This window comes from Aythya marila (genome assembly GCF_965140915.1).
Source record: "Aythya marila genome assembly, chromosome: 1".
In the NCBI taxonomy this organism is placed as follows: domain Eukaryota; kingdom Metazoa; phylum Chordata; class Aves; order Anseriformes; family Anatidae; genus Aythya; species Aythya marila.
Genome location: NC_139042.1, coordinates 44651140 through 44676714, shown reverse-complemented (window position 1 = coordinate 44676714; position 25575 = coordinate 44651140). Strand labels below are relative to the sequence as shown.

Sequence of the window (25575 nt, the reverse complement as noted above, 5' to 3'; positions counted from 1 at the left end):
GCAGGTCAATGTTATGTTTAAGGAAAACCCAGAAATGCTCATCTCGATAGTATGCTGCAGCTTTCATTTCCTTGGATGATGCATTCTCTTTCATCTCTTTCTTGAAGTTTGTTCTGTCACCCGTTCCCCTCCTAAGAACAGTGGAGAGTCTTATAGAAGTTTTCAGTGAAAAACTGTCTTCTGTGAGTGTGGTATACAGAAGTAGACAAGGGGAGTTTTGTGATTTTAATATTATTTCAGGCCACAGAGACATGACTAGATATGAACTTGCTGGAAATCTATGAGAAGAAAACAAAAATATTTCGCTAAGCCGCATTCCCTTTTTAGAGCTCTTTGCTCTTCTAAGATTGATGAGAAAATTAACAGAGAGAAGGAGAGAAGCAGTAGAGCTGCGATAAGTTCATTCTGTTAGGGACATGTGGCTTCTAACACCAGCGAGGAATTCCACAGCACCTGTGCCTTCCACAGTATCAACAGCTATTGTGATCCACTACTGAATCTCATTTAAAATTTGGGCTGAGATAAATATGATGTTTAAGTAGGATGCAGCCATACAAGGCAACACAGATGTATCTTTGCCTTTCCCAGCCTTTTTTGAGATGTATTAGCATGACCTACAGACACTGTATTACTGAAATTTTTGAAACGTGAAGTACAAAATGCAACAATAGGTCATGCAACAAAAGTAATAATCAGTTTGTGGTTATTACCACCTTCTCAGAGAAGTTCATGCGTATACACACGTGCTTGTCACTTCATGAGTATTCTTTAGGTGGCATGCATTGTCCATGTTTCTCGTATCCGCAGCAGAATGATCCACAAAAAATCTCCTATTGCATGTTTATGCATCTTCCTCCACGTGGCATCCACACTGAACTGCACGTTGCCTACAGCACAGGAAAAACTAGGAATTATGAAACAGAGGTCCTCTGCCCTCACCTGAAAGTGTCCATGGAAAGACCTCCCTGTAGCATAGATCATAATTACTACAGCAAAGAAACTGGTCAAAAAGCAGGCAAAAATGTCCCTTATCTTGTAAAATATGCTATGAAATTACAGTTAAAATTTACCTGAAATTACAGGTAAGAGGCAGTTTGCCTCTTACCCAGTTGCTTCAGTTCTGATTTGTCCAAGAACTTCCTCCCCAAATGCCATTTATTCTCTGAAGTCAGCCAAGGATCTGCAGTCCAACATCTTTCTGGTAGGAAAACACAACAGGCAGCACCTCCCTGTTGTCTTCTGGTTCCAGCTCTGTTGGCAGCCTCCCACGTTTCACCATTTCTCTCCTTCCACTGACCAAATACTATTATCAGCTGAAGATTAACATCCATGCTGCATGCAGTCAGGCTTTGTACTTGGAGCAAAGCTGCACCACAAGAGGTAAGATCTTGGTGGGCTGCCAGACTGGGAGTTCTGATCTTTGGGTTTCCTATAGATGCTCTTGAAAAATATTATCTTCTCTCTGCCAAAACAGCTTCATCCACTGTGTTTCATCAACTAAAGCACTTCTAGCAGCCCATGATTATGAATAAATGTCTCTCAATTGTGATTCCCTCAGATCTCACAGAAGTGGCCCAGAGTCTGAGGGAACAGTTTTGAGAACAGATATTTCCTAGAATACTAGGAAATATAAAAATGTTGCCAATGCAACAGGTCCTTATGCCATGTCAGACTGAAATATCCAAATGGTATATATAAACCTGTCACCTGTCAGTGATTTCTAGAATTGGAGAAAGGTGTTAGCAGACAGCAAGAAAACAAAACCTAAAATGATCCACCAAATGGATGGCCAGCATCTTGCAGATTGATTAATCTATATCCAGTCTGTAAAACTGGCAGGTTATCAGCATAAGTGTTTTGAAAAAAAAGATCATTGGTCATATATGTAATAGGAGTAACTAGCCCAGATTTAAAAACACCAAACTGAGGTTAATTTGGACATTTAATGACTATTGACAGGAACAAGACTAAGCTCAAGTAGAGGTTATGTTTGGTCTATAGTGAAGCGTCTTAAAATATATTTATTCATTCATCGTTTTTTCATTTAGGTGTTGTCAACATTTTATTTGAACAGATTCACATGCCTGACCAAAAGTGCACTATAGTTAAGGAATCTGACACAATGAATCATAATTATTTTGTCTCAGAGAAATCAATATCACTGTTTAAGCTACATTAGCAGTTTCTTTCACATATTTAAATCCTCCACATAAACCCTACAAATTCAACCCCACTTTATCTGTACCCAATGCACGAAGAAGTTAAGGGAAAAAAAAATAAAAGGAAAAAATCTGAGGTTATCTATTATTAAATATTATGTTCTATATTATTTAGATACTCAGAATTTGTTCTGAAATCCTAAAAAAAAAAAAAAGCACTTAATTACAACTTCACCTTAAGGGATATATACTGTTAATTTCTCTTCCTCATCTTCAAAGACCTGAGATAGTATATACATTACATATATTACGCTTATAATATTTATAAATTATGCTTGTAACATCCTAAGTACACCAGGGTCTAGTTAAAGATTTATGGAATCATCGGTGGTGTAAAAACACAAATACAGATTGAGAATTAAAAATAAGTCTTTCAGTTAAGCAAGAGACACCATTCTTCATTATTGAAAATATTTATATTTTGCTATGATGAGCACTTTGATTTTAATCAGACTTATTACTTCATGCTGGTATGTGTCCCCCTCCAAAGATCCCTAAAGCATATTAAAGATTTTTCCATTATCCTTCCATGACTTTTCTCCACTGTTTACTATTCTCAGTAAAACTTCAGGGATGACTGAGAAAATTGTTTTTTTTTTTTTCTCCTTTTCTTTAATAGTCTGCTAAAATTTCTTACTGATTTCTCTCTTCCTTACAGAACTTAAAGAGAGGCTACGAGCAGAAAAGCATTCAGTAAATCAGTAAGAACAGGCCTTTTCTCACCCCTCCAAACACACAAATCAATGTCAGTCTATACTGAACTGGTATCTAAACACAGACCTACTTACTGACCCTAAAATGCTGCTGTTTTATAGAAGGAAGGAAGGAAGGAAGGAAGGAAGGAAGGAAGGAAGGAAGGAAGGAAGGAAGGAAGGAAGGAAGGAAGGCAGGCAGGCAGACAGGCAAGGAGGGAGGGAGGGCAGCTGAACTGGGCACTGCATTCGCATGTGGGCACCTACATCCCAGCATAGGTGTCTCCATCAGCAAGGCAGATCCCATCCAATACATGTGTATGGACACACAAAATGCATCCTAGGAATAAAACATTCCTTACTCATCCCTTAAAAAGTCCAAAAGCATTTACAGCAATGAATCAGAAGTCTTATCTGCTCAAACCTTTGCAAGGTCAGTTAAGGGAAATGACAAGGAGGAGCAGCCACCTCAGTCCCCAGAAGGCACGCATGTCTGCACAGTCACCGTGACTGCCAACCTCTGTTTGCTGACAGCTTGTTCCCCTTGCCCTTTCCTTCAGGCCAGCATTAAGCTCCTCTCAGCCTTGTAAAAACAACCCTGTTACTGGGGTGACAGTTAGGGGACTATCTTCCCAGACACTGGGAACCTGGCTATGGCATTTGAGTACTTGCTGGGATGTTCACTGTCTAGGTGAACATTTTATCTTTCCCATTTGTTTTCTTGAAGGCACTTCTTAATCCAGTTTCATATGACAAAATATATTAAAACTACTCAACATGCACACAAGAGTATACTCTTAAAAAAGTATTGAAATTTTCCAAGTTTATCACACCTTCAGTATATTTTTCACAATACAGGTAGTACAGGTCTAAAGTTAGAATAAGTATCTCAACTAGCATACCATACCAAACAAACTTCACTAAGGGCAGGTAGAACAGTACCTCCAATACTGTTCTTACAGGCCAAAAAAAATGTACTCCAGCTAAACACAGAGACAATTCTGGGGGAGGCAGTGCCAAAGTTAAACGCTGTTTTTCCTTCCCAGACTGAAAGCCAAAAGTCAACAATTATTTGCAAATTACTCTTCATTTATGGAGAATTCTGTGAATGACAAGATGAACCAGTGGCCAGACTGTTGACTCCATATACAAGAACACAACTGATCGCTTTGGAGGAAGAGAGAGGAATACTGTTGTAATGGCAGTATTATAGCACAGCATGGTGAAAGCTCAATTTTGATTAATTATCCATGATACTTTCCACATATATTGAAAGGAGTGACAGTTTAGCCTCTCCATCCATCACACACCCTTTCTCATCTGCCTTGGTAAAGTGTAGCAGTCTGAAACATTATCCATCATACTGAGGTTCAGACAAATTCTTATTCTGCAGTCTATCTCAATTTCAGCCTGTAGGAGTTCTTGAAAGACATTGTTGCCAAGATGATGAGAAGTGTGAATGAGAAGATACTGTCATAATACTCAGACATCTTTGATACAGAAAAAATAAATAAATAAATAAATACTCCTTGTCTGCCAATAAAACACAGCCAAAGTAAAACATTTCTCATGATCAGCATTTTCTATTTCTGTTTATCACTGCTGCATGAGTCATAGGGTGAAGGTGAAGAAGCTAAAGAGATAATTCTCCTCTAAAGATAGTGGTACAGTCTATTACAGGATTGTCTGTCATGCCAGCAAACAAGTAACTGGAGCCATACATGTTGATTTCCTAAGCAACACCAACCACATGACCCATCACCTGGAGATTTTTGAGAAAAAAAGACAACCAGGTGATAAATTGGTGGCATTTTACATTTACATATTTTCTAGTTAATAGTAAGAATTATGTTATTTTTAGTGTGCTGCAAATATTTTTTGGGATTTCCATGTGGGAATCCAATTCCTAAGTTCTACTGACATGAACATGAAAAAAATCATTGAAAAAGGCTTTGGAAACCGTACAGAGATTGCAGCACATCCTGCCCACATTACTGAATCAAAAATGTCCCATAGCCTTCCTCTCTCTCTCCCAAACAGATTTTCTGAAAGCAGTTCACCGTTGTTCCATTCTTATACCTCACTGTCAAGAAAAATAACATTGGAATGAATGTGGTACATATGCTGTACCGACAAAAGCCCACATCGCTGTATTCTGCATTAACCTTAGCCTTCTTTATATGCTGCCACTTGTCGATTATACTTTCATGCTGTGTCTTACTTTCAATGCCAGTGCTCTTGGCACCAACCTGTCATGCCTGATTTGTCAGGAAAGTAACATGCATACCTGTAGCACTCTATAAATAGGAACTGTTTCGAACAACACATTTATTTTCTTGCCCAAGGCTGAGCTGTAACCTGTAATGTTACAAACAAGACCTTGACTGAAAACTGACAGTCTTAAATTAGCTTGGGGACTGAAGGAACAGCAAAGTAAGACACAGCAGGAGGAAGAAAATCGTGATCATAGTAAGGAGTGAAAGGAAGGTAACAGCAACAATGGAAGGAAACTTAATTCTTGAATAAGTACTGAGAGGAAAAAAAAAAAATCAGAGACTCTGAAACACATCTCTAATGCAGTGCAAAAAGCAGTAAGGGCTCAGGGTAGTTTGGAAGTGACATTATCTTATACTACTTCAACAGACCACCCTACCAGACTTGGAAAAAGAGCATTCACCCTTGTCACAAGCACTCATTATGCATTCACAGCAAAGCTACATTAATGGAAAAGTTAGGAAGTAAGAAAGAGAATGTAGTTAGGAATGAAATGTCTTGTAAATATTTCATATTTTGATGGATCTATGATGGCCATACATAGGTCAAGCACAAAAACCTAATCAGGTTTTCCAGCTAACCAGAAGATGCCTAGAAGATGCTCTTTTTCCTTTTTCTTCTTTCTCCACTTGTGCTCATACAATTTTACAGAACATTTTAATGCTGACTAAAGTACTTTCATGACTGAGTCACAGATTACATTTGGCAGCAAATTACCTAACAATAACACTCCTCTAATAACAAAAAGTCACAATCATTTGCACAGATTTAAAGTGGTTGTTGCAATTAATGGACTGACCTAGTAGTCATAAACTAAACACTTGACACTTGATTTTCCCAACGTGATCCTTACAACTGGCAATTTGAACAGAGAAGCACAAGGAAAAGACTTTCTTGGAAAAGCATGCAACCCACCTCCATTAATCCTATTTGGTTGCTGCTCTGGTGTTTGGGCTTGAGGAGAATAGTAGGGCTGCTGATAAGTGCTTGAAGGGAAGTGCTGAGAAGTTGGGCTCCTCCTGCAGTCCCGAATACTGGAGAAAGTCTGTGAATGTGGGATTCCTCTCTGGAATGGGGAGCAGCGGGTGAGGCGTGGTTGTGGAGGTGGGAGGTGGTCAAACTCTTCCTCGTCTTCAAGGCTATAGCGATCATATTCCTGGTCGCTGCATGTCCCCTTCTTTCCTGAGTGCAGTGATACACTCGAACTGTGTCTTGACACTGACGCTGAAGTTGAAGCATAATCTTGTCTAAGGCCTGTAAATTCCAAGAAGAGGATGACTTGGCTTCTGTTAAGGGATCAGCTCTTAACATACACTTCAATCCTGCAGACTCAGCAAGTAAGCAGACATAATTTTACAGCAAGAACTAGATTGGCAATGTGACCAAGCTGAAGATCTGCTGTAGGATTCAGCAGATCTAACTTTCAGTGTCTCCCTTCAGGTATCTGAGCCTGAATTACTTCCCTTGAGATTTCTTTTTAATATGTTTGTGTTGTGTGTTTTTTTTTTTTAAGAAAAAATAAATACAGTCATCTCCAAAATGCAATATGTGTGAGTTAGATGCGTTAGATGCTTCTCTTAAAATAACATGAACTGCCCTCAGGGGGTGCCTATTTATTTCTCTACCAGTGAGAAGACTACATGAGTATTAAGCATTTAACTTCTAAACACCCTAAATCAGAGGAGAAGTCAACATTCACCCAATGAGTTTTCCAAATCACTATTATACTTTTATATTCCTGCAATAAAAATGCTAGCAATTACATTTCCTAAACATATAAGCCATGAAAATATTCCAGCTCTCCAACCTCTCTGAACCAGAGAATTCCTGCTACCACCCAAACTCACATAAAAGGGTTGGAGGTAGGTAGCACCATGGTATTTTAGACACGTGCATTTTACCACATTCTTCTCAAAATGTCAGTTGTTGAAAACTATCCCATTATTAGCACTGCCCCAGAAGAGCAAGTTTGCTCCAGGTTAAGTGAGGGGGAAGTATCCCTCTCAGCCCTCCCACATCCTCTTTTTCCTGACTGCACAGCAGACAGCCCTGGAAGGCATCACCTTTCCAGCAGCTGAGTAATTCTGTGAATAGCTGGGAATAACAACTTCCGTAAATTTACAAAAAACTCTCAGCCTTAACAGATGTCTTTGTTACCATAATGGAAATTACTTAATATGCTTGTTTTTCCCTCTTGAGTGGGAGTTTCTATTCATGCAAGCAAAGGTGCATGCATAAACATTTGCATAAAATGCTACCACTTTCTGCAGTGGACAACAACCATCATTCACAGATTGTGTACAAATTGCTACGACAAGAATGAGATACAACAACACTTGAAGTAGATTAGAAGAAAAAACGTATTTTTTTCCAGTTTACCAATGACCTGATTTCTTAGAGAGCTAAGTACCTGAAGTCTTTTTTAAACTTAACTCTGAAGAAGGATAGCACAGATGCCATTTAAGTAACACATTCCTTCATATGTTTGATAGTCATAAATATACATATATATTTAAATTCTGATCACTTTCACATAATATCAGAAATTTTCCAAGCCATGACAATACACATTCACTAGTTGAGAATTCAGCTCCCTTGGAAAGTTTCACACTTGCTGAATTTCTCTGCTGAATGTAACTAGTGCTACCAGACTTACAGCAAGTTCAATTGCTGACAAGTCTGGTTGGTCCAGCCACATTGGATCTCTTAATTTCTTGCTCACATTTTATCTTCATTTCACATAGTCAGATATTAGTTTGCACTGTCCTTCAGTCATCATCTCTGAACTTCCTTTGTTTTTCATAACATTATTTCCTCTTTTATGTATTACTTGGCACTCATAGAAAGTAAGAAAGATACTGTCTGTTGTCTGAATGGATTCTAAGTCAAATAGTCTTTAATAAAATAATTTTCTATAAATTACTATCAAGCCAGAATATAATGTCAAAAAAGCCCTTGGGCTCAGATTTGTGCATAATCACAAGTCTTACACCAAGATGTCAAATTCCTATACCTCAAAATTAAGAATTTAAAGTATCAAAATTAATTTGAGAATTAATAAAAACAAAGTAGGGGCAAAAAAAGTCCATGAGAACTGCTTATATTTTTATTTTCTCACGACATTTATGCATGAAAAAATGCTTTAGCATCTCCCTTCCCCCTCATATAAAATAATTTAAATAGCATGGTAAGACATTTAAAACAGCTAACTAAAAATGTGCTCAAGGGGTATGGATCTACCAGTTGGGATCCAGAAATACATAAGAATCATGTTTTGAAATATCCAGTATCCTTAACATGAACCCAACAATGTTGACACCTTGTGCTTCCAGGTGAAAAATGTTTCCACCTGCCACTGAAGAGGTGACTCCTTTTAAGAAAGGTCCGGTTGACTGAGACCAGGCAGGAGCAGTTCTGACTGTTGTGGGTGATCTTCCTCAAATTATTCTGAAAAACAATTAAGAAAAAAGCCACCTACTCTCTTCCTGCAGACGAGCCATGATCTGAACATCGGTGAGGTCCTGCAGTTTGTATCCCATGGAGATGGAGTCATCCTCCAGCTCTGAGGTGCTCAGCTCACTGTCTATTGATGACTGTGGGCTCAAAGGGGAACTTCTAGAAATGTAACCTATGTAAAAAGAACAGATAATGTTTGTGAATATGTCTGGCCATTTCTCATTCATGACTAACTTCCCTTTATGTTACAGTAGCTTAAAATATTTATATATATAACAGATGAAAACCTTCAGAAGTATAGTGCAACCGACTAACAATTAACAAAGGGACTTGATACTCATAAGAAGCATAGTAACAGATCACAAATCCCTCTGCTTGTTCCCAAAAGAGTCCTACAGAGCCCAGATAATGAATAATTTACTGAGTTCAGTTCTGATAGTTCAGACTAGCTAGTGTACTCTAAAACTATCTGCATTTGAATCCTTACGAGAGTCTGGTTCTCCCTGTTTTGTTCTGAAAACTGAGTGCATATGTGCCTCCAACTTCTGCTCAGTACTCAGATTCCATATTCTTGCAATTTACCTGTTTTTCTTTAAATTGTTTATTATCATCTGAGAAATAAGTTATTATAAAAATTAAGACTGAAAAATGATGCAACAACAGAGAAAACAATGCCTCCTTCACAGAGGTAACTTTCGGAGAGGGCTCTTGATTCTACTTTTTCCTGCATAGTTGTAAAAGTATAAACTAAATTGCAATTAGTTGAACGAGCTAGTTTTTGTCCAACTTTAGAGAAAATTTTTGCAAATAAAATGCAGTTTACTTCTTAATATCCTTTGGACCACCAGAGACTCACTGCCTACAGGATAATAACCACTGTGATGAAGGCTCTTAAACTGTGCTTATATCACAGATGTGTTTGCATCCTCTAGCACAGCATCCACTAAAATTCATCATAAAATCAGCTATTCTCTAACAGGATCTCCAACAGAATTATTTTGCGAATTATTAAAGCGAATTATTTTGCTTTGGAAGGATTGTAAGGGGGAAATATATTTGTTTGCCTTTTCAAATTTGCAAGTTATAATGGTTCTCTAGGTTTTGCAGAGATAGTAACAGCTGTACTCTTTTGGAGCATCAGTTGGAAACTAGACATCAGAGACAGAACTAGATGCTTTTGTTTAGGAACTAAACGGCATCCCACTGAATAGGGGAACTTAGATATCTAGCTCACACACACCTACATGAGGCATTTAGAGTCTGTGTCTGTATCTCACCTGCTGCACCCTTATTTCTTAACAGGGCTTTGTGCACGGATTTCACACATGGTAAAGAAAATTGCACAGAGAGCAGTGTGGCACAGAGCATACCTGCTACTGCCAGCAATACAATGTTAATGCCTCTTTCCCAAGGGATTATTTTCTCCATTGCCATTTCAGCTTAAGAGAAGCCATAGATATAAACTGACTCCTGATACCTGTACTGAAGAAGGAAAAATGCAGCTCTTCACAATTAACTGAAAAAGTGGGTCTTTTTCCTAAAACTCTTGTGTCCCCTTGAAATTGGTGGCAAAAGTAAAATAAATCTTGGATAGTAGCACCGGTGCCAGATTGAAAACAGTCATCTTTCTGCTGGCTGTTTTTATAACAGGTAAATTCTCCATGATGCGGTAAGAGGGAAGAAAGGGCAAAGCTGGGGACCATTTAAAATGATGCTGTTGCAACTATACACTCAGGTTAACCATTATTGAGAGCTAGGCTGTTTATTAGCATTGCCTTCTCTGGCAATGCTAATCAAAAAATTAAAAATGGAATATAAAAATTCCACTTGCCGTGGAACACAGAAAACAACCTACATTGCTAGGTAATTGCAAAATTTTAGGTCATTTTAATAAAAGAATCTCTCTGAGATGAGAGATTCAATCATCTGAGAGACACAATCATCTGAAAGGTGCATTGTTGTTAAATGCTAGCAAGATTAGATTTGATTAAGCAATTTTGTAAGCCCCATAAATCCACAAAAAGTTAAGCATTACCTGTCCGTTCAGGTGTTAGTATTGCTTTACTGGAGGTTTTAGAGAAGCTGGGACTGTTAAAGCCATTGGTATATGGGGTGAGTCTTGCAACAGGACTATAGGGAAAAGCCAAGGAGACAGGTGTAGAGAAGAGGTTCCGCCATCGGCTAGCTGTTACAGATGTGAGGGAGGAGGGAAAAAAAAATAAAATATTTATAGTTATAAATAGAATAGTGATATTAGAGAGAAAATCATCTAACAATAATCTCTTCATTACACATTGTTTACTTATGGCAAATGGGAAATAATGGTTCAAGTTCAGCAGCAAAACAGAAGACCAGCAGAGCCTTCTACATGTAAGACTGTTCCACTGAGTTTTCTAGTAAGAATGTGTTGTTTGCTATTTTCTATGTATACACCATTTTGGCATATATTTATCACATACATCATTGTGTGTCAAGACAAAGTAACAGAGGAAGCAAAACCTGTTACAGTTAATAGAGAAACAAATTAAATTTGTAGTGCTCTTCAAGGAATCGTTCATGGCAATCAATCATCACACAATTGAATTACAATTATCAGCTGTGAGAGTTCAGAGACAAAGCAGTAAAATATACCCAACCAAGTGCTAAAAACAACCATAATCCCATAGCAGGCTTTTAAGCTACCATGACATATTCTCACTTCTCTTTTCACAGTGTTAAGTTTGTGGCTACAAAAGCATGACATTTTTTCACTATTTTTGAGGACCAACCAAGTAATAGAACAGAGCATATCTTTTTCTATGGATGGCTTACAACAAGGTTGAAAGGCATATGGTCTATTCAGTAATGTCACAAAGAGCTTAGAGTGGGCAAAAATACTAAAGGTTTATTTAATTTATATTCTCTTAGTTCTCCTATTAAAATAGGAATACATCTATAGTTTGGTTTGCTTATTTTTAGCATGTGTTAAAAAAAAAAAAAAGTTAAAATAAAAAATATTCATGCGGTCTTTGGAAAATAAATACTAGATAGAAAAGTTGCTGCAAGCAAAAGGAAAATTTTTAAAAATTAATTTCAGGGAACACATTCAGATGCAAGCAGTTTGTGCAGAAAAAAAAAAAAAAAAAAAAAAAAGATCATATATTTTTTTGTGATAGATTCTGTTTTGTCCTGAGAGATGCTGTATACAGTGACACAAGGGAGGGAGCTAGGGATATACTCATATCTAGCTTAGAAATCAGTGGGATAACTTTGACATTTAGCAGGAGTACTTTGCTCTGACAAGTGTTGCCAACCAGTTTCAAAACCAAAAGTCCTCAAAAGCTAAGTGTCTAGCACTGGAGTTTATATCACTAATCTGCTCTATTATATGGACTTGTTCATCCGGTTGTTCTATGTGCTCACAGATATTCAAACAATGTTCAAGCATTCCATGTTTTAAAACCTCTCCATCACCGAAATGATTTAGCAGGACATACAAACTTTATTCTTCCTTCTTGATAACATCAACACAGAGTGGCCATGGGGACAGAGGGGAAATGCATCATGTTGGCAGGCTGTCAATCTCATTGCTGCAACCTTTTGGAGTAATCAATTAGCTATCATTCCAAAATATAGTGTTTCCCCCATTCCTTTTGCTTCGTCCCACTCAAAGAGTTTGTCCCACTCCTGGGTTTACAAGGACAAATCAGCCTTTTGTACTCTTCCCATCAGTGCTACTAAGCTTACAGTGAAGGAAACTGCTTGTTTCCAACCCTAGCCTGCAGTGGAAGGGAAGCACCTGCAATCCTTAGTGTCTGAAGGAGGGAAGTAAGATGTAAGAATGCAAATCGTGATCTTTTCTGTCACCTCATCACAGAATTACTACAATTCCCTCATTTTTCATGATTCTAGTTCCTTAAAAAAGCTTAAAAAACAAACAAACAAACAAAAAAACACCCTACAGTTCATAACTAGGAGTAGCATCAGCACCAATTCTAGAAAATTGCCCAGTGCCTAGCAACACAACTGCTTCCATGCAGAGTTATTTGTCCTTAACATTTATTGAAGTGATCAGTTTAAAAGTCAAGTATGCAAGTGTTACAGGATGAAAAGGAGAGCAAACTCAGATGACCACAACTCTACAAACTAGTGTGTAATACAATGGCTAGGGATCAGATTAACTCAAAAGAAGGCAGAAACTAAACTGCTTCACAGCATTCACTTAAAGAAACATGCATGATAGTATAGATCTAAATATCATATACACAGCTAATACTTGCCACTTCCACTAGAAGTCATCAGTGAGGAGCAAAGGATGACAGTTCCTTAAAATTCTATTTTTCTGCCTACCACAAGATCTGGTTTTGTCACAGTCTGATCATTTGCCAGGCCAATTAGCTGCCAGCATGTTCTCACCCACAGATGTGGTCAACCATACAGCACAAATAAACATCATTCATTACTCTGTACAATCACTACTGTGAGCTGGCCCATGAAGCACAAAGCAACAGTTATCGTGACTATGAAAGCAAGAACCCACAGTACAAATATAATCAGTATTTATGGCAAAACAGATTCCAAATTACTCTTTCAAATAGTATGGGTTCTCAAGGGAAGAGGGAGAAGGATGCCAACAAACTCTAGAGAAATACTGTTCTAATGTCCCCAGTTCTACGGCTTTTGGTCACCATGTACCATCTATAGCCTGAGAGTGTTTAAACTTCACCTAAGAACTGACATTGTTTGTATATACAATTAGTTTCATTATTTAGGATCAAATATAGAAAAACATTTTCATTAGGTTTCAAATCTAAATATCAAAATGAAGTACATACCGAGTACCTCAGCAGTATTAACAAAGACAGCAAAATCAGACTTACATAAGTCTTGTGCTATACCAAAAATATAAAAAGGTACGTAGGAAAAGACTGATACGTACATCTAAGCAAAACTATAATTTAATGTAAAAATTTGTAAAATCACAGAATACTGAAATGGATAGTCATTTTAGGACAGTTATTTTACTCCAAACTGATTCTGAGACTGCCCTGATTAGCACAGTAAAACACCATCACTCATGCAAAGATTTGCACTTCCTTCACTGTTTGCAGCAGACTCTTTCCAGAGAATGAGACAATGTTGTGATGACCCATATTTTAAATTTAAAAGTCCATCTGTTAGACTCCGATTTTTATACTGTTTGTAGTTTTTCTTAAAGCCCCAACTCTGGTTGTCCAGAGATGAATTAAAAAACTCACCTACCCTTCAAAAACAAGGAAGTTTCTAACCCTTGCATTTGAATAGAAATTTGAATAATCCCTCTCTGAGTGTCTTATACTGAAGACACACTAAAGGAAGAAAAAGTTTCAGCCATGGAAAGGAAAGCAAGCATATCTAAAGAACCATCAAGAGAAAAGAAGCAAAAAAATAAATAAATCCATTTGACTTACTCATGGAAAAGTATTAAATGCATTAACAATTTGACTTCTTGACTTCTTGAAGTATGAAGCTGTTGGCCTTTTACGCCAACAAATGGAATTAATATTCTTTAATATGAAAATATAAATTGTCCTAGTCTTCAAAGTAAACAGAATTGAAGTGCCCCATGACTTTCCTGGATTTGATCAATTCTTAATAACTAGATTGCTGATAGCATAACGTGTTATATATACTATAACTACTACATGTACAATAATATTTTTTAAAAAGACTTCTCAAAATGTCTACATGTACATAATCAAACCAAACCTTTTCTTTAAAAGTTAAATCAGCAACAAGGGGGATTTTTCATAACTTTAAAATGTTCACTAACACAACTGAAAATTTTAAAAATTACTTAGGATCTCATTTTTATAACTTTTCTGGAGATATCAGAAGCTACAGTAGACTAGAGTAATAACTCAGAGCACCTATATACACAGAAATATTCACCATATTGATTGTTGTTAATAATCAACTTTTGATAAGAACTGATGGAAAAATTTACATGAAAATGGCAATGGGGAATATATAGGGAATTTCATGGCTCAAAAGTAATGGAACACACTGCAAACTCAGAGCATGCTGTACCATACCTAAAACAATTCCTTTATTAGAAGCAATTCCTAATTTAAGCTACATAATCACACATACAAAAATCTGGTCTTGAAAGTAAAGCCAAAATGTACTATTAAAATTAATGGGATCATTCATAAGCTGGGACACAAAATAAAAATGGCATTGACCCTCATCATGTTTTAATTTTGTGGAGTTACACTGAAGCAGAACAGAGACAGATCGAGCACTGGTGCTGTATGTAAAACACTGTACTACCTAAGGATAACAGCTTCCAAGAAACCAAAAGAAGTACATGCACATTTTAAACACCGTCCATTTTCATAACTCCACTATGAAACTCAGTTTGACAGAATTCTGTAACATGGCAACTTACCTTCTCTCTAACAACACAAATGAAAAATATTTCTTTGCTATAAAAACAGAAAATAAAGTCATAAAAAAATGTATAATATTACTGACTAAACAAATTATATTTGAGTTACAATCTAGGCTGTTCATCCACTCAATTATCTTAAGTTTTATATAAGCCTTTCGGCTAGAGACAAAAATACCTTTTGAATTCAAATCTAAAAAATAAACTGAATTGCATATATACATTTATTTGAACACAGGTACTAACTAAATGGCTTCAACAAAATCTCTTTTTTGAGAGCCAAAAAATTGGAGGATTACTTACAATACTGTCAATTCAGTAAATTCAAAACTGCAGGTCAGGATAAATCTAGGGTCTTCTGCTGTGCCCTGTGCCCCTGCACTGTCACCATGTCCTGCCTGCATATCAGTCACACAGCCCTTTCTTGCTGACGTACTTTCTTTTTAGAAGGAAACACAAACTATTTCTGTGGTACATTCTGTATATGGCCAGTTGCACAACATCTACGCTTAAAAGAAAAATGTCTTTCCCATGAGTAAAATACACAACCCTGCATGGGAAATACAAGTATTTCATTGATCACTGGGGAAATTAAAGAGTGCTAGAAGAAAATTCAAAACCCACTCCTTACTGTAGTCTAAACCAGCTAAGAGGCATCATCCAACTGAGACATATGTAAAAACACCCTCCCAAAGATATGTTTTTAACCTTAGTTTTATATCCCTGTAAAATGGTGATTCAGAGTCTGCGAACTCCTCCTGAGGGTATATGTATGCCTGGGAACAGGTGAGTGGATAATGCATTTGAAAAGACAGACAGAATAGGGAGATGCAAGTTCCCACTACTTGCTGAATATTGCAGTTTTGAGGACATTTGCTTAAGATTTGGGAAACATGGGCTCCTACTACTCACTGTGTAGATCTACTCAGGTTCTTGGAAAACCCAGAGCTCGTATATAACAGTTTTAAACACTCCTAGGTGGACAAGAGGTGCTATACACCCAGCTGCATCCAATGCCGTACTGCCACTGTGCAGGGATGGATCTCCAGGTACCTAAATTTCAAAGCAAAGCCTAAGCAGATCTTGTCTCTCAACTACCTCAGTAGCTCTCCAGCAGAAGGAGCTCAGAAGTACTCACAGTCCTTAGGCCTGCATCACATGTTGAGGCATTCAGCTTCTGTGCTCAAAAGAGAATGACTATAACATCTTCCAGCATTTATCTGAACACTGCGCTTCCAAGCTACCCTCTGTAATTACCAGACTAAAAACCTGTCTGTGAAAAATTTGGCTTTTTATTAGTTAAAAATATTATGAATTCTGGGCCTCTAGTAACTGGGTGTATGAGCATCGAGTTGTACTTGTAAAATTGGAAGTTAGTCTGGAGCATGTATATATTCCCCTCTTGTTGAATATTATTATACCACAAAGTCTCAACTTTTCAAGCATCACACTCTTCGTTCCAGTCTCCCACAGCACTCGTGGTCATCTCAACAGCTTGTTTTAGCTCTTATGGTTTTAAAACCACAGCTGTATTTCCCTTAGCCACTCAGTTACCAGTAGAAACTTTGCCATCAGCATAGAGTCACATTTCATATGTTTAATGCACATTTTCACTCACACTGAATCTGGCATTGTCCAAAACTATTTCCCTGCACTGCCATGCCCATCTCACAAAATGCTCCTGGGGCTTGTTTGCTGTTTTTGTCCCTTGATGTCTTGTTCAAGAGAGGCAAGGTACCTCATTTTCCCCAGATGCAATGATGACAAAGATAAACTCTGTAACTGTAGACCACACAAGTCCATAAACAAGGGTCTCCAAAATAAAATTTTGCGTATGTATTTATCTTTAAACCTCCATAATCAAACTGAAATGGTTGAATAAATAAATGCCAATATTTTCCTTTGGTTTTCTTTGTTTTTCTATGCTAAATTATATGACTTCCTGAACTCTTAATGTAGGTTAGCTAGTGAGAAATTACATATCAATTAAATGTTTTAATTTGATTGCTTTTTGCAAGAATGCGATTCTGCTACAAAATTCTACATTTTCACAGTGTTTTTAGTAGTCAATACACAGGATTGCCATGTAAAATAAGTAAATAAATCAAAAAGAGAGATTAAATACTCTTTTTACAAAAAGAACAATCCAAATCAACTTCTATTCCATGTCAAACGTCTGAAGAGAACAACTGCCACTATGGCTAGACCACACAGTGATACATTAGGAGGAGCTCAGAGAATTAATAAAGATTGCCCACTTTCAAATAATGTTAGTTTTAAATGTATGTGAGACCAGAAAAAGCTTGTTTCCCAATTCATTCAGATAAAGCAAGTCCTTTTTGAAAAATACCATAAAAGGATTAAATATTAGTGTAGAATGAGAAAGCAGTTCTGTTGGTTTGTATTGGTTTACTACTGTCTAAATACATCAAACTACAGCAATTCACATACCTCAAGATCTGCCCCCTACAAAGATAGCATAGGCCTCTTTTAAAAGTACAATCAGAAAGTGTATTTAAATGGCAGTAGTTTCTAGAACTTCCACCTAGTACAGCAAAGCAATGTAATCAACAGCATGTGTTTGGCACACTGCAACTGGTGAACAAAATATAAATCTAAATAAGACTTGGGAATGCTGTACTTTGTTAGACATATTCCAGTTGTGCCAATTATTACCTACCAGTATGGGCAGGTAAGTTTTCTACATTTTTTAAGACAGATGAGCTATTAAGTTACTAAGTTACATTAAGTTACATTAAGTTACTATTTCAAAGTAACTTAATGAAAGACTGATCTGAAAATCGTCTTTGGACATATTATATACTGGAAAAATTACTACGTTACATTCCAACTGCAGTGCACTGAATTGCAGAGTCTCTAACCACCACTCCCCAACCCAACTTTTTCATAAAATTGATTTTTTGAAGGTATTCAAAAAAATAGAAAGAAAATGGAATTGAGAGGTATAAGTTACATGCCTCCTACAAAAATAAAATAAAATAAAATAAAATAAAATAAAATAAAATAAAATAAAATAAAATAAAATAAAATAAAATAAAATAAAATAAAATAAAATAAAATAAAATAAAATAAAATAAAAATAAAGAAAGAAAGGAAAAAAAAGGATACCTTCCCTTGTAAAAACTATGTGCTTTGGATGGTTATTTTTTTTTGGTTTTGTTTTTGTTTTTTTTTTCTTTTAGTTTGCCTCTTCTTTTTAGGTGAACTTTTAATCAACCAGTTATATAAACAGTCAAGTACAGATGCTTCATGAAAAATGTAATTGTCTCAGCATTTATTTTCTTTCCGGGCACACAACTCTCCCTGCATGCACAGATCCAAAAACAAATTTTCAGGGAAGAGGTAACAGACAAATCTGGCTTCCAAGTCTCCCTTTTTAGAGAAATTGGCCAAATATGGTGCTGAAATACTAGACCTAAGGAATGACCTAGGGCCCAAATATCTGTTCTCTCCCCGGCTCCCATATTCAGCAAGTGCCATTTTATATAAACTGCTAGTCTGATGTATTTTCCTTCTGTTTAGTGGATTCTTAATCAGAATCATAAGTATACAAGCTCTCACATTTCAACTAGTCTGAAACAAGATACAATTACCTAAGCAGAAGACTCATTCTCATGAGAATTACTACATAAGATAACCTGGAACAAATCTATAGCCCCAATCTCTTCTGCCAAACTATAATAATCTCATTCATTAAGAAGGGTGTTTGCATCACTTAAAGTTAAGAGTCTTCAAACAAAGAACTAGGAGCTTCCAGAATAAGGAATTCTTACTAAAGGATTCTTACTAAAGTGAATGCTAAATTTTACATGGGGAGACCACACAAATTCACTCAGGAGGAATTCACCAAAGGTTAAATGATTACATCTAAATCAGAAATCACATCTGGTTCAGTCAGTCTCTGTACTGGAAATACATTTGTGAGTGTCAGGGAAAGCATGTATGCTCTTTCACCTTGTTCTCACTCTCTTCTAGTTATCTATTTATAGTGCTTTAGGGCACAGGAACCTGTGTCACAGAGACACAATAAAGATGCACTTATGTATAGACATTTATGGCTGACCTCGTCACCACAGGACAGAATATACTCAAAAGAGAAAAAACAGGGCATGATTCACCTTCCCTCCACTTTAAAAGGACAAGAGCTGTGCCTGTTTGTCTCCACTGACTACAAAAGGAGCCCAGTGTAACTGGCTCAGATACAGATCTCTGCATATATTCAAAAGAAACTAACTCTGACAACATTCATTACAGGGAACAATAAACAGAGCTTAGAAGCAGATTTGAGAGACTGCCTTCAGTTTTCTCTTTCTCAAAGCAAATGAAAAAGACAACTCCTCTGTAGCACTAAAGCACAGCAATGCTTGCAATCATCCAACCTAAACAGTTTTCACAATCCAATTAAAGTTGTTGCACATCTTTCTTGGCAGCTTGAAGGGGAGGCCTTGCTACCTTCCTACAGGATGATGCTTTACCCCAGCCCTCCCCATGCCATCCTCTCAGCTGTACTGGTACACTGTACCAGCAATTAAAACTGCCCTTGCAAGACTTCATGCTCAATCAGACCAATTAATTCATCTTTACTAAAATGAACTTTTTGTAATTATTATTTTTTTTTAATAAAGAAGAGTTCTTTGTTCCAATTTACCAGGAAGATGCTGGCAAGTTGTCAGTACATTTAAGAGAGAGATGGAGAAACAGAAAAGATCAGCAGGAATGTGGGGCTGATGAAGTTACCATTGCCTCCAAAAGAAATGCTTGTTAGAGAACAGCCTCTACGATGTGCCAAAAGGAAGGTGAGATGAACTTAATGTCTTACAATAATTACTTACACATATAGCACAGAGCAGAGTAACATCATCGGAAAGTCCATCATATTTTGATTTTAACAATTAGCATCCAAAAAATGTCATGTAATCATCTCAGCTAGCAGATCTGAAAGGGAAGCAGTTCCTGCAGGCAAGACTGAAGTTAGAACAGGATGTGTATGCCTGCTGAAGAGAAAGTGGGTTATATTTCCATATAAAAAGATTAGAGGAAGACACAACCATAGCAACCTAAGTTGTCTTATTCCACATGTGGAATAAGTGGATCGAAGGGATAAGGGATAAGTGTGAAATATGTGGATCTACAAGAGACTTGCAGGTTTGTTTACACCACAGAGCAGAGCAGAGTGTCAAAGAGCCCAGAACAGGAGGAGGCTGGTACATCTATCTACCTAGAGAAAGGTAAGACCATGACAAAAAACTAACACCAGTTCCACAATCAGCACACCTTCACTGCCAACTAACAGCATCCAAACTAGCCAATATAACTAATCTGGTCTCACATAGTTCAAATAACCTTGCAGAAAGCTCCACACCATACTAATTTATGAATGGTGTTTTCATTCCTCTAGCATGAAACAGGTGTCCTCACAGGGGCATTCCCATTCAGTCTACAGAATATAAAAGCATTAGATTTAAGCAGAGCGGTGTCAGAAGTTATGGCACACATATCGTTTTAACATTCTGAGCATAATGATCAGTGTAAATCACATTTTTCTTCCTATCCATTTAACACTGCCTGCTAATCCAAAGGGAAAATGCTTTGGTTGGCACAATTTGTGAAATACTTTACATATTCCTTTTTAAACCACAGGTCTGTCACTGATTACTCTAACATTACCATTCTGAAAAAGACATATTCTGTAACAACACCATCAACAAAATCAGAAATCTCATGCTTATTGCATAAGCATTGTGAAGATGATCTCAATTGTTGTTTTTTTGTTTGTTTGTTTGTTTGTTTTGTTTTGTTTTTTTCCTTTGAATTCATTAGGCTTGTTAACTGCTTTGTCTATATTTCAGTGATTGTGTGATACAGCAAAATCTCACAGAATACTATGGGAAACATACCTGCAATCACTCAGTGCAGGTTTACACGTTCCATTTGCTATAGTTGTTTTTGTTATTTGTGGATGACTAAGTCTTGAAATGAAAACTGCCCTTTAGTTTTTTTCTTTAAATGCTGGCTTTCAGGTCTGAAGTGTCTCCCAGGTCTGAGAAATAGCCTGCCTGGGTCTCAGCACTTCTCTTAACTAACCTGCTGCTTGCCAGCCCTGGAAATCTATGTATGCCATATCACTCATACCACTCCCACCCAGCAGACATTTGCTCTGCAGAACAGTACAACATCCTCTTTGAGGTCTGAAGGAATCATGGGAATGTCTGTAGATAAACAAGCATCCAGGATTATGCAGCTGCAGGAGTTATCTCCACAGCCTAGATAATTCAACACCTGCAGCATCCTCATCAGAGATACTTTACCAGGATGTAGCTCTCACGCAGTAGGGCTAGTAACTACCAGTTTGAGATGACTGCGCGGCACTATCACTACAGTTCTGTGGAGGACAGCATTATCAAAAATAGATGAAGAACTTAAATCTGTTTCCTCTGACTCAGAACTTCCACACCATGATTGTCCCTTGGAGAGGGACTTTGCTTTTGACTGCAAAGGTATCAACAATGTGGGTTTGTGGAAGGGGAAGGAGATGCTATCTAAGCAACCTAACATGAAAATAGACTGTTGTATGGTTTGTCTTTTGCATGTTGTTCCTGTGCAAAGCTTATATAGTATTCACCAGAATAAATGCAATTAATATTTCCTGTTTCTACATAAAATGTATCAAGTTATGTAACCAAGTTTCAAGTATACTGTAAAGAAGCCAAAAAAGTTTAAAGTCTAAAGCCAGGACCATAATCTAATGAAGTCATTAAAAAATAAATAAAAATAATAATATAATATAATAATAATAATAATAATAATAATAATAATAATAATAATAATAATAAAGCTAATTAAGCTGCCCTAACCAGAAGAGGAGATGGAAATTGCCCCATAAGAAACACCTACTATCCCAGTACCAGATCTCAAGGACAGGTCATTTGATTTTGAGACAGAAAGTAGTTACCAGGATTGCTATTTAGAGAGACTATGTGATTCACTGTTCAGAAGGGAGGTGGGAAGTAATACCTCCACAAACCTTCCAAGGCATGTTCTCTTGAGTATGCTGAATTCAACACCCTCACTAGCCAAGATTCTGGATCAACAAAGAGGAAAACTTAGTATTATCTATAAGTATTATCTATAATGCATGTTAGGGTGAGGGGGTGAAGGGTAGGGAGAGTTGCTAACAGTATTGGCCCATGATAAAAAAAAAAGTGCACTTAAGTAAGCACTTCATCATCCTAAAAAATATCTGGTGACAAAGTTGACTTAGGAGAAACCTGACCTGTCATTCCTTTGGACATGGTTACCTATTGTTCAAAAGTGGGCTTTTAAGCTGCTACTCCATCTGGTACATACATTGGGTATGAGACTTCTGTTATAGGTTCTCATGTTTCCCAGTCGCACAGCTGTGTCCCTTGGGACTACCTGGAAGGGGGGAGTTTGCCTCAGTATCCAAGGGGAAGGAGCAGCAGTATCACATCCCCTATTCACATGGGCACATGGGTTCTGCATCCACCCATGTACAAGATATGGAGATGCAGTGACAATCTTTTTCAGCTACAGTAAAAGCTACTGACAGCTGGCAAATGTAAAATCATTTTTGGACAATTCTCTGTCAGATTACTCCTTAAGCTACAAGTTATGGGAATGAGCATTTCCATAGGCATCTTTCTTGCAGCTTGAAGACAGTTGTTTCCCAGAACGAGTCTACTCCATATATCCACTCAATTCTTTACTTAATAAAGACCAAATAGACCTGTTGCTGAAAGATTATTTTGACTATACAATACTGAGGGACTTCTAAGTGACTCTTACACCACTGAGAAAAGTTGTTCTTTATGTCCACACTCTACAAGCATGCCATGAACTAAAGTTATAAGAATAAGATGATTTTTTTCCAGAACAACTATATGAGTATACCATAGGCTCCTTCCAAGGCAGGTCATGGATTCACATTCTTTTCACATTCTTAACAAACAAAACTATGTTACATTCAGGTCTCCAGTGCAGACCTGACCTTCCTGACATTGGCACAACTGCAAGAACACCATGCCTACATCTGTAATGTGTACCAGAAGAACCACACCGTGTCTAGTCAAGTTTTGCAAAGTCTTCCTCAAGCAAAGTGTCTAACTACAGGCAGTCAAACTCCAGAGTTTTAAGCAGTTTTGTATTAATCACTGCCAGCTAACTCAAGAGCATTAATTTATTGTATTTTCAGTGACATTAGAAAGAGTAAATCCTGAATCCTGGTTCATCAAATTTTAGGCCATAAAGAATAAAGTTTTCAAACTCCTTTCAAAGTTATTTGATATTCATCTCATTAGCAACCAAAATACTTTAAGGACCTAACATAAAGACATTGCAATGACACCGAAGTCAGTTAAAGGATTTTCATGATTTTAATAGTTTTTAGATTAGCAATCTGATTTTCTACTACTAGGAGTTTTCTTCTTCTGCTATCTAGGATATGAGATATAATTACAAAAGCTTCTCATAACACCAATTTTTTTGTACTTTTTTTTTTTTTACCTTCCTTCCTGCCTTAATATTAAGGAAACATTATGAATGTCTCAGGTTAATTTTACAGTGGTGGAAGGCCTGCTTTCCATGGATCAATTCCAGTTTACCACAACATACGTAAACACTGTGAATTCATTTTATTTGATATTTGATAATTCTTACAAAACCAATGGTATGGAAGCCAATCTGAATTTTAGCCACACAGGAGAGGAGAAGTGGAGAACAACATTTTGCAAAATGCAGTGTGCCCTTCATCTTTAATAAATTCTGTGGTCAGTATTCAGATCAACTAATTTTCAAAGTTCATATTCAACCTCCAGTCCTACCTAAACAGCTGTGTTCCTCTCTGTCCCTTCCAAGTCACTTGAGAAAGACAGCATGAGATGAATCTTACTCTGGGGACATCTGTTTTTCAGCAGACACCTCAGTCCCTGACTAGAGATGTCAAGCCTGACATTTAAGAAGGTTTAAGTAAAGAAATTTTAACCTTATCTTGAAATCATTTTCAGCACGTTTAACACAGAGAAATACAGACATACATGTATATGGTAGCTAGAGATGTGAAAATTGAAATACTAGGAGTATCATGACATGTATTTAAATTGGATCCAAGGGACTATGTATACATATATCCACATATATCATCCATGCAGCATTGCACTGCCATGTGTGGATTTACTGAAGCTAGACAGGTTTGACGTATTACCAGGAGCAAGTCTTATGGTATACTTATGTTTTGATAAAGAAACAGTGAGATCTTCTGGGTGCTCCATATACATGTTTACCTTTCAAGACCACTTGAAAGACCACCAAGAACATCAGAGGCTTACATCTTGTCAGCAATCTGCTTTCTACATAGCAAAAAATGACAGGTGCCATCTAAATTCTTAAGTCCAGTCTGAGAAGGAGGCCTGATTTCAAAACCAGCTAACCTGATAGGGCTTTTTTGTGCAGAAATAAAGTCTCTCTAATCTCTAACAACTGTACATTAGATGGGTCCAGTTTACTCAGCCAGAAGCAGTTTAAAATGCTCAATGATAGTACTCTTTTGGAAATGTTTTCAACCCTAGAGAACAACAGCTGCTTTGTGATCTCTTGAGTCTTTGTGTCTTTGTACTGGTAGATATACAATTGTCAGTGCAATCATGTTTCTCTTCCTGTGAATTCAGTACAAAAGTCATTGCAACCACAGCAGTCACACAACATTTTGCTGGACAGGCTCCCTTTCTGCAGCTTGAGTCTCAGGTGCTGAATAAAGGAATGGAGGAGACAGTAATGAAAGAGCCATTCCAACAACAACAAGAAAATCACATCAACTAAAACTCTTCACAGATATGTAGGAATTACGGCAAACTGTATAAACACAAGGAGCTTTCATGATCTTCTGTTGAAGCTCTCCTATTCCTTTAGTCTATTCATTGGACTAGAGGAAAAGCAAAAAGACTATGTCTGAGCAGTTAGCATACTACTTCAGAGAAGGGCCTAGGGTTCCTCTCTATTAATGAGAGAATTTCATTTCCACCTGCCACATAGGATAGAAGACAGTTCCAAGCAGACATATACTATACTGTTAAGCAGACACACTAACAGCAATTAAAATCCAAGTCAAACAGATTTAATTTTTTTTTTCTCAGAAGAACTACTGGCTGCAAGAAAAATATAGCTAATTTGAATTTCCTAACTTTAAAATTTTGATAGCATATATAATTCTTTTTCTTTTGCACGCTGACTCATTTCTTTCAAATAGAGCCCACCATCTCCAATGGAGGTAAGGATAACAGGTAAGGAGCCTGTTCTGTAAACAACAGACTCATAGAATGACAATTTCACACCCTTCTCTTAACAGTGTAGGATAATAATTACATACCAGATGGAACCCAAATATATGTGTTCATAAGGATATAACTTTATCATATCACAAAGTGAAAAAGATCAAATAATTCAAGCATTAACTCTATGTTTTTTCTAACACTATGGGTAAGTCCCAAAT

The 25575-nt window shown here is 37.0% G+C and overlaps 1 protein-coding gene across 2 annotated transcripts in view; it reads right to left on the bottom strand.

Annotated features, from left to right (window-relative positions):
* The window catches only part of SLAIN1 (SLAIN motif family member 1), a gene marked incomplete at both ends in the record, with an annotated part of 47593 nt that overhangs the window by 9454 nt on the left and 12564 nt on the right, over nt 1–25575 (bottom strand). Inside the window, 3 exons of one of the 2 annotated variants that reach the window (XM_082751982.1) lie at nt 6101–6439; nt 8664–8813; nt 10677–10826. In XM_082751982.1, the coding sequence (XP_082608108.1) occupies nt 6101–6439; nt 8664–8813; nt 10677–10826 (639 nt within the window). Of the gene's footprint in view, nt 1–6100; nt 6440–8663; nt 8814–10676; nt 10827–25575 lie in introns of those variants that run through there. The other variant, XM_082751983.1, reaches the window with a different exon arrangement.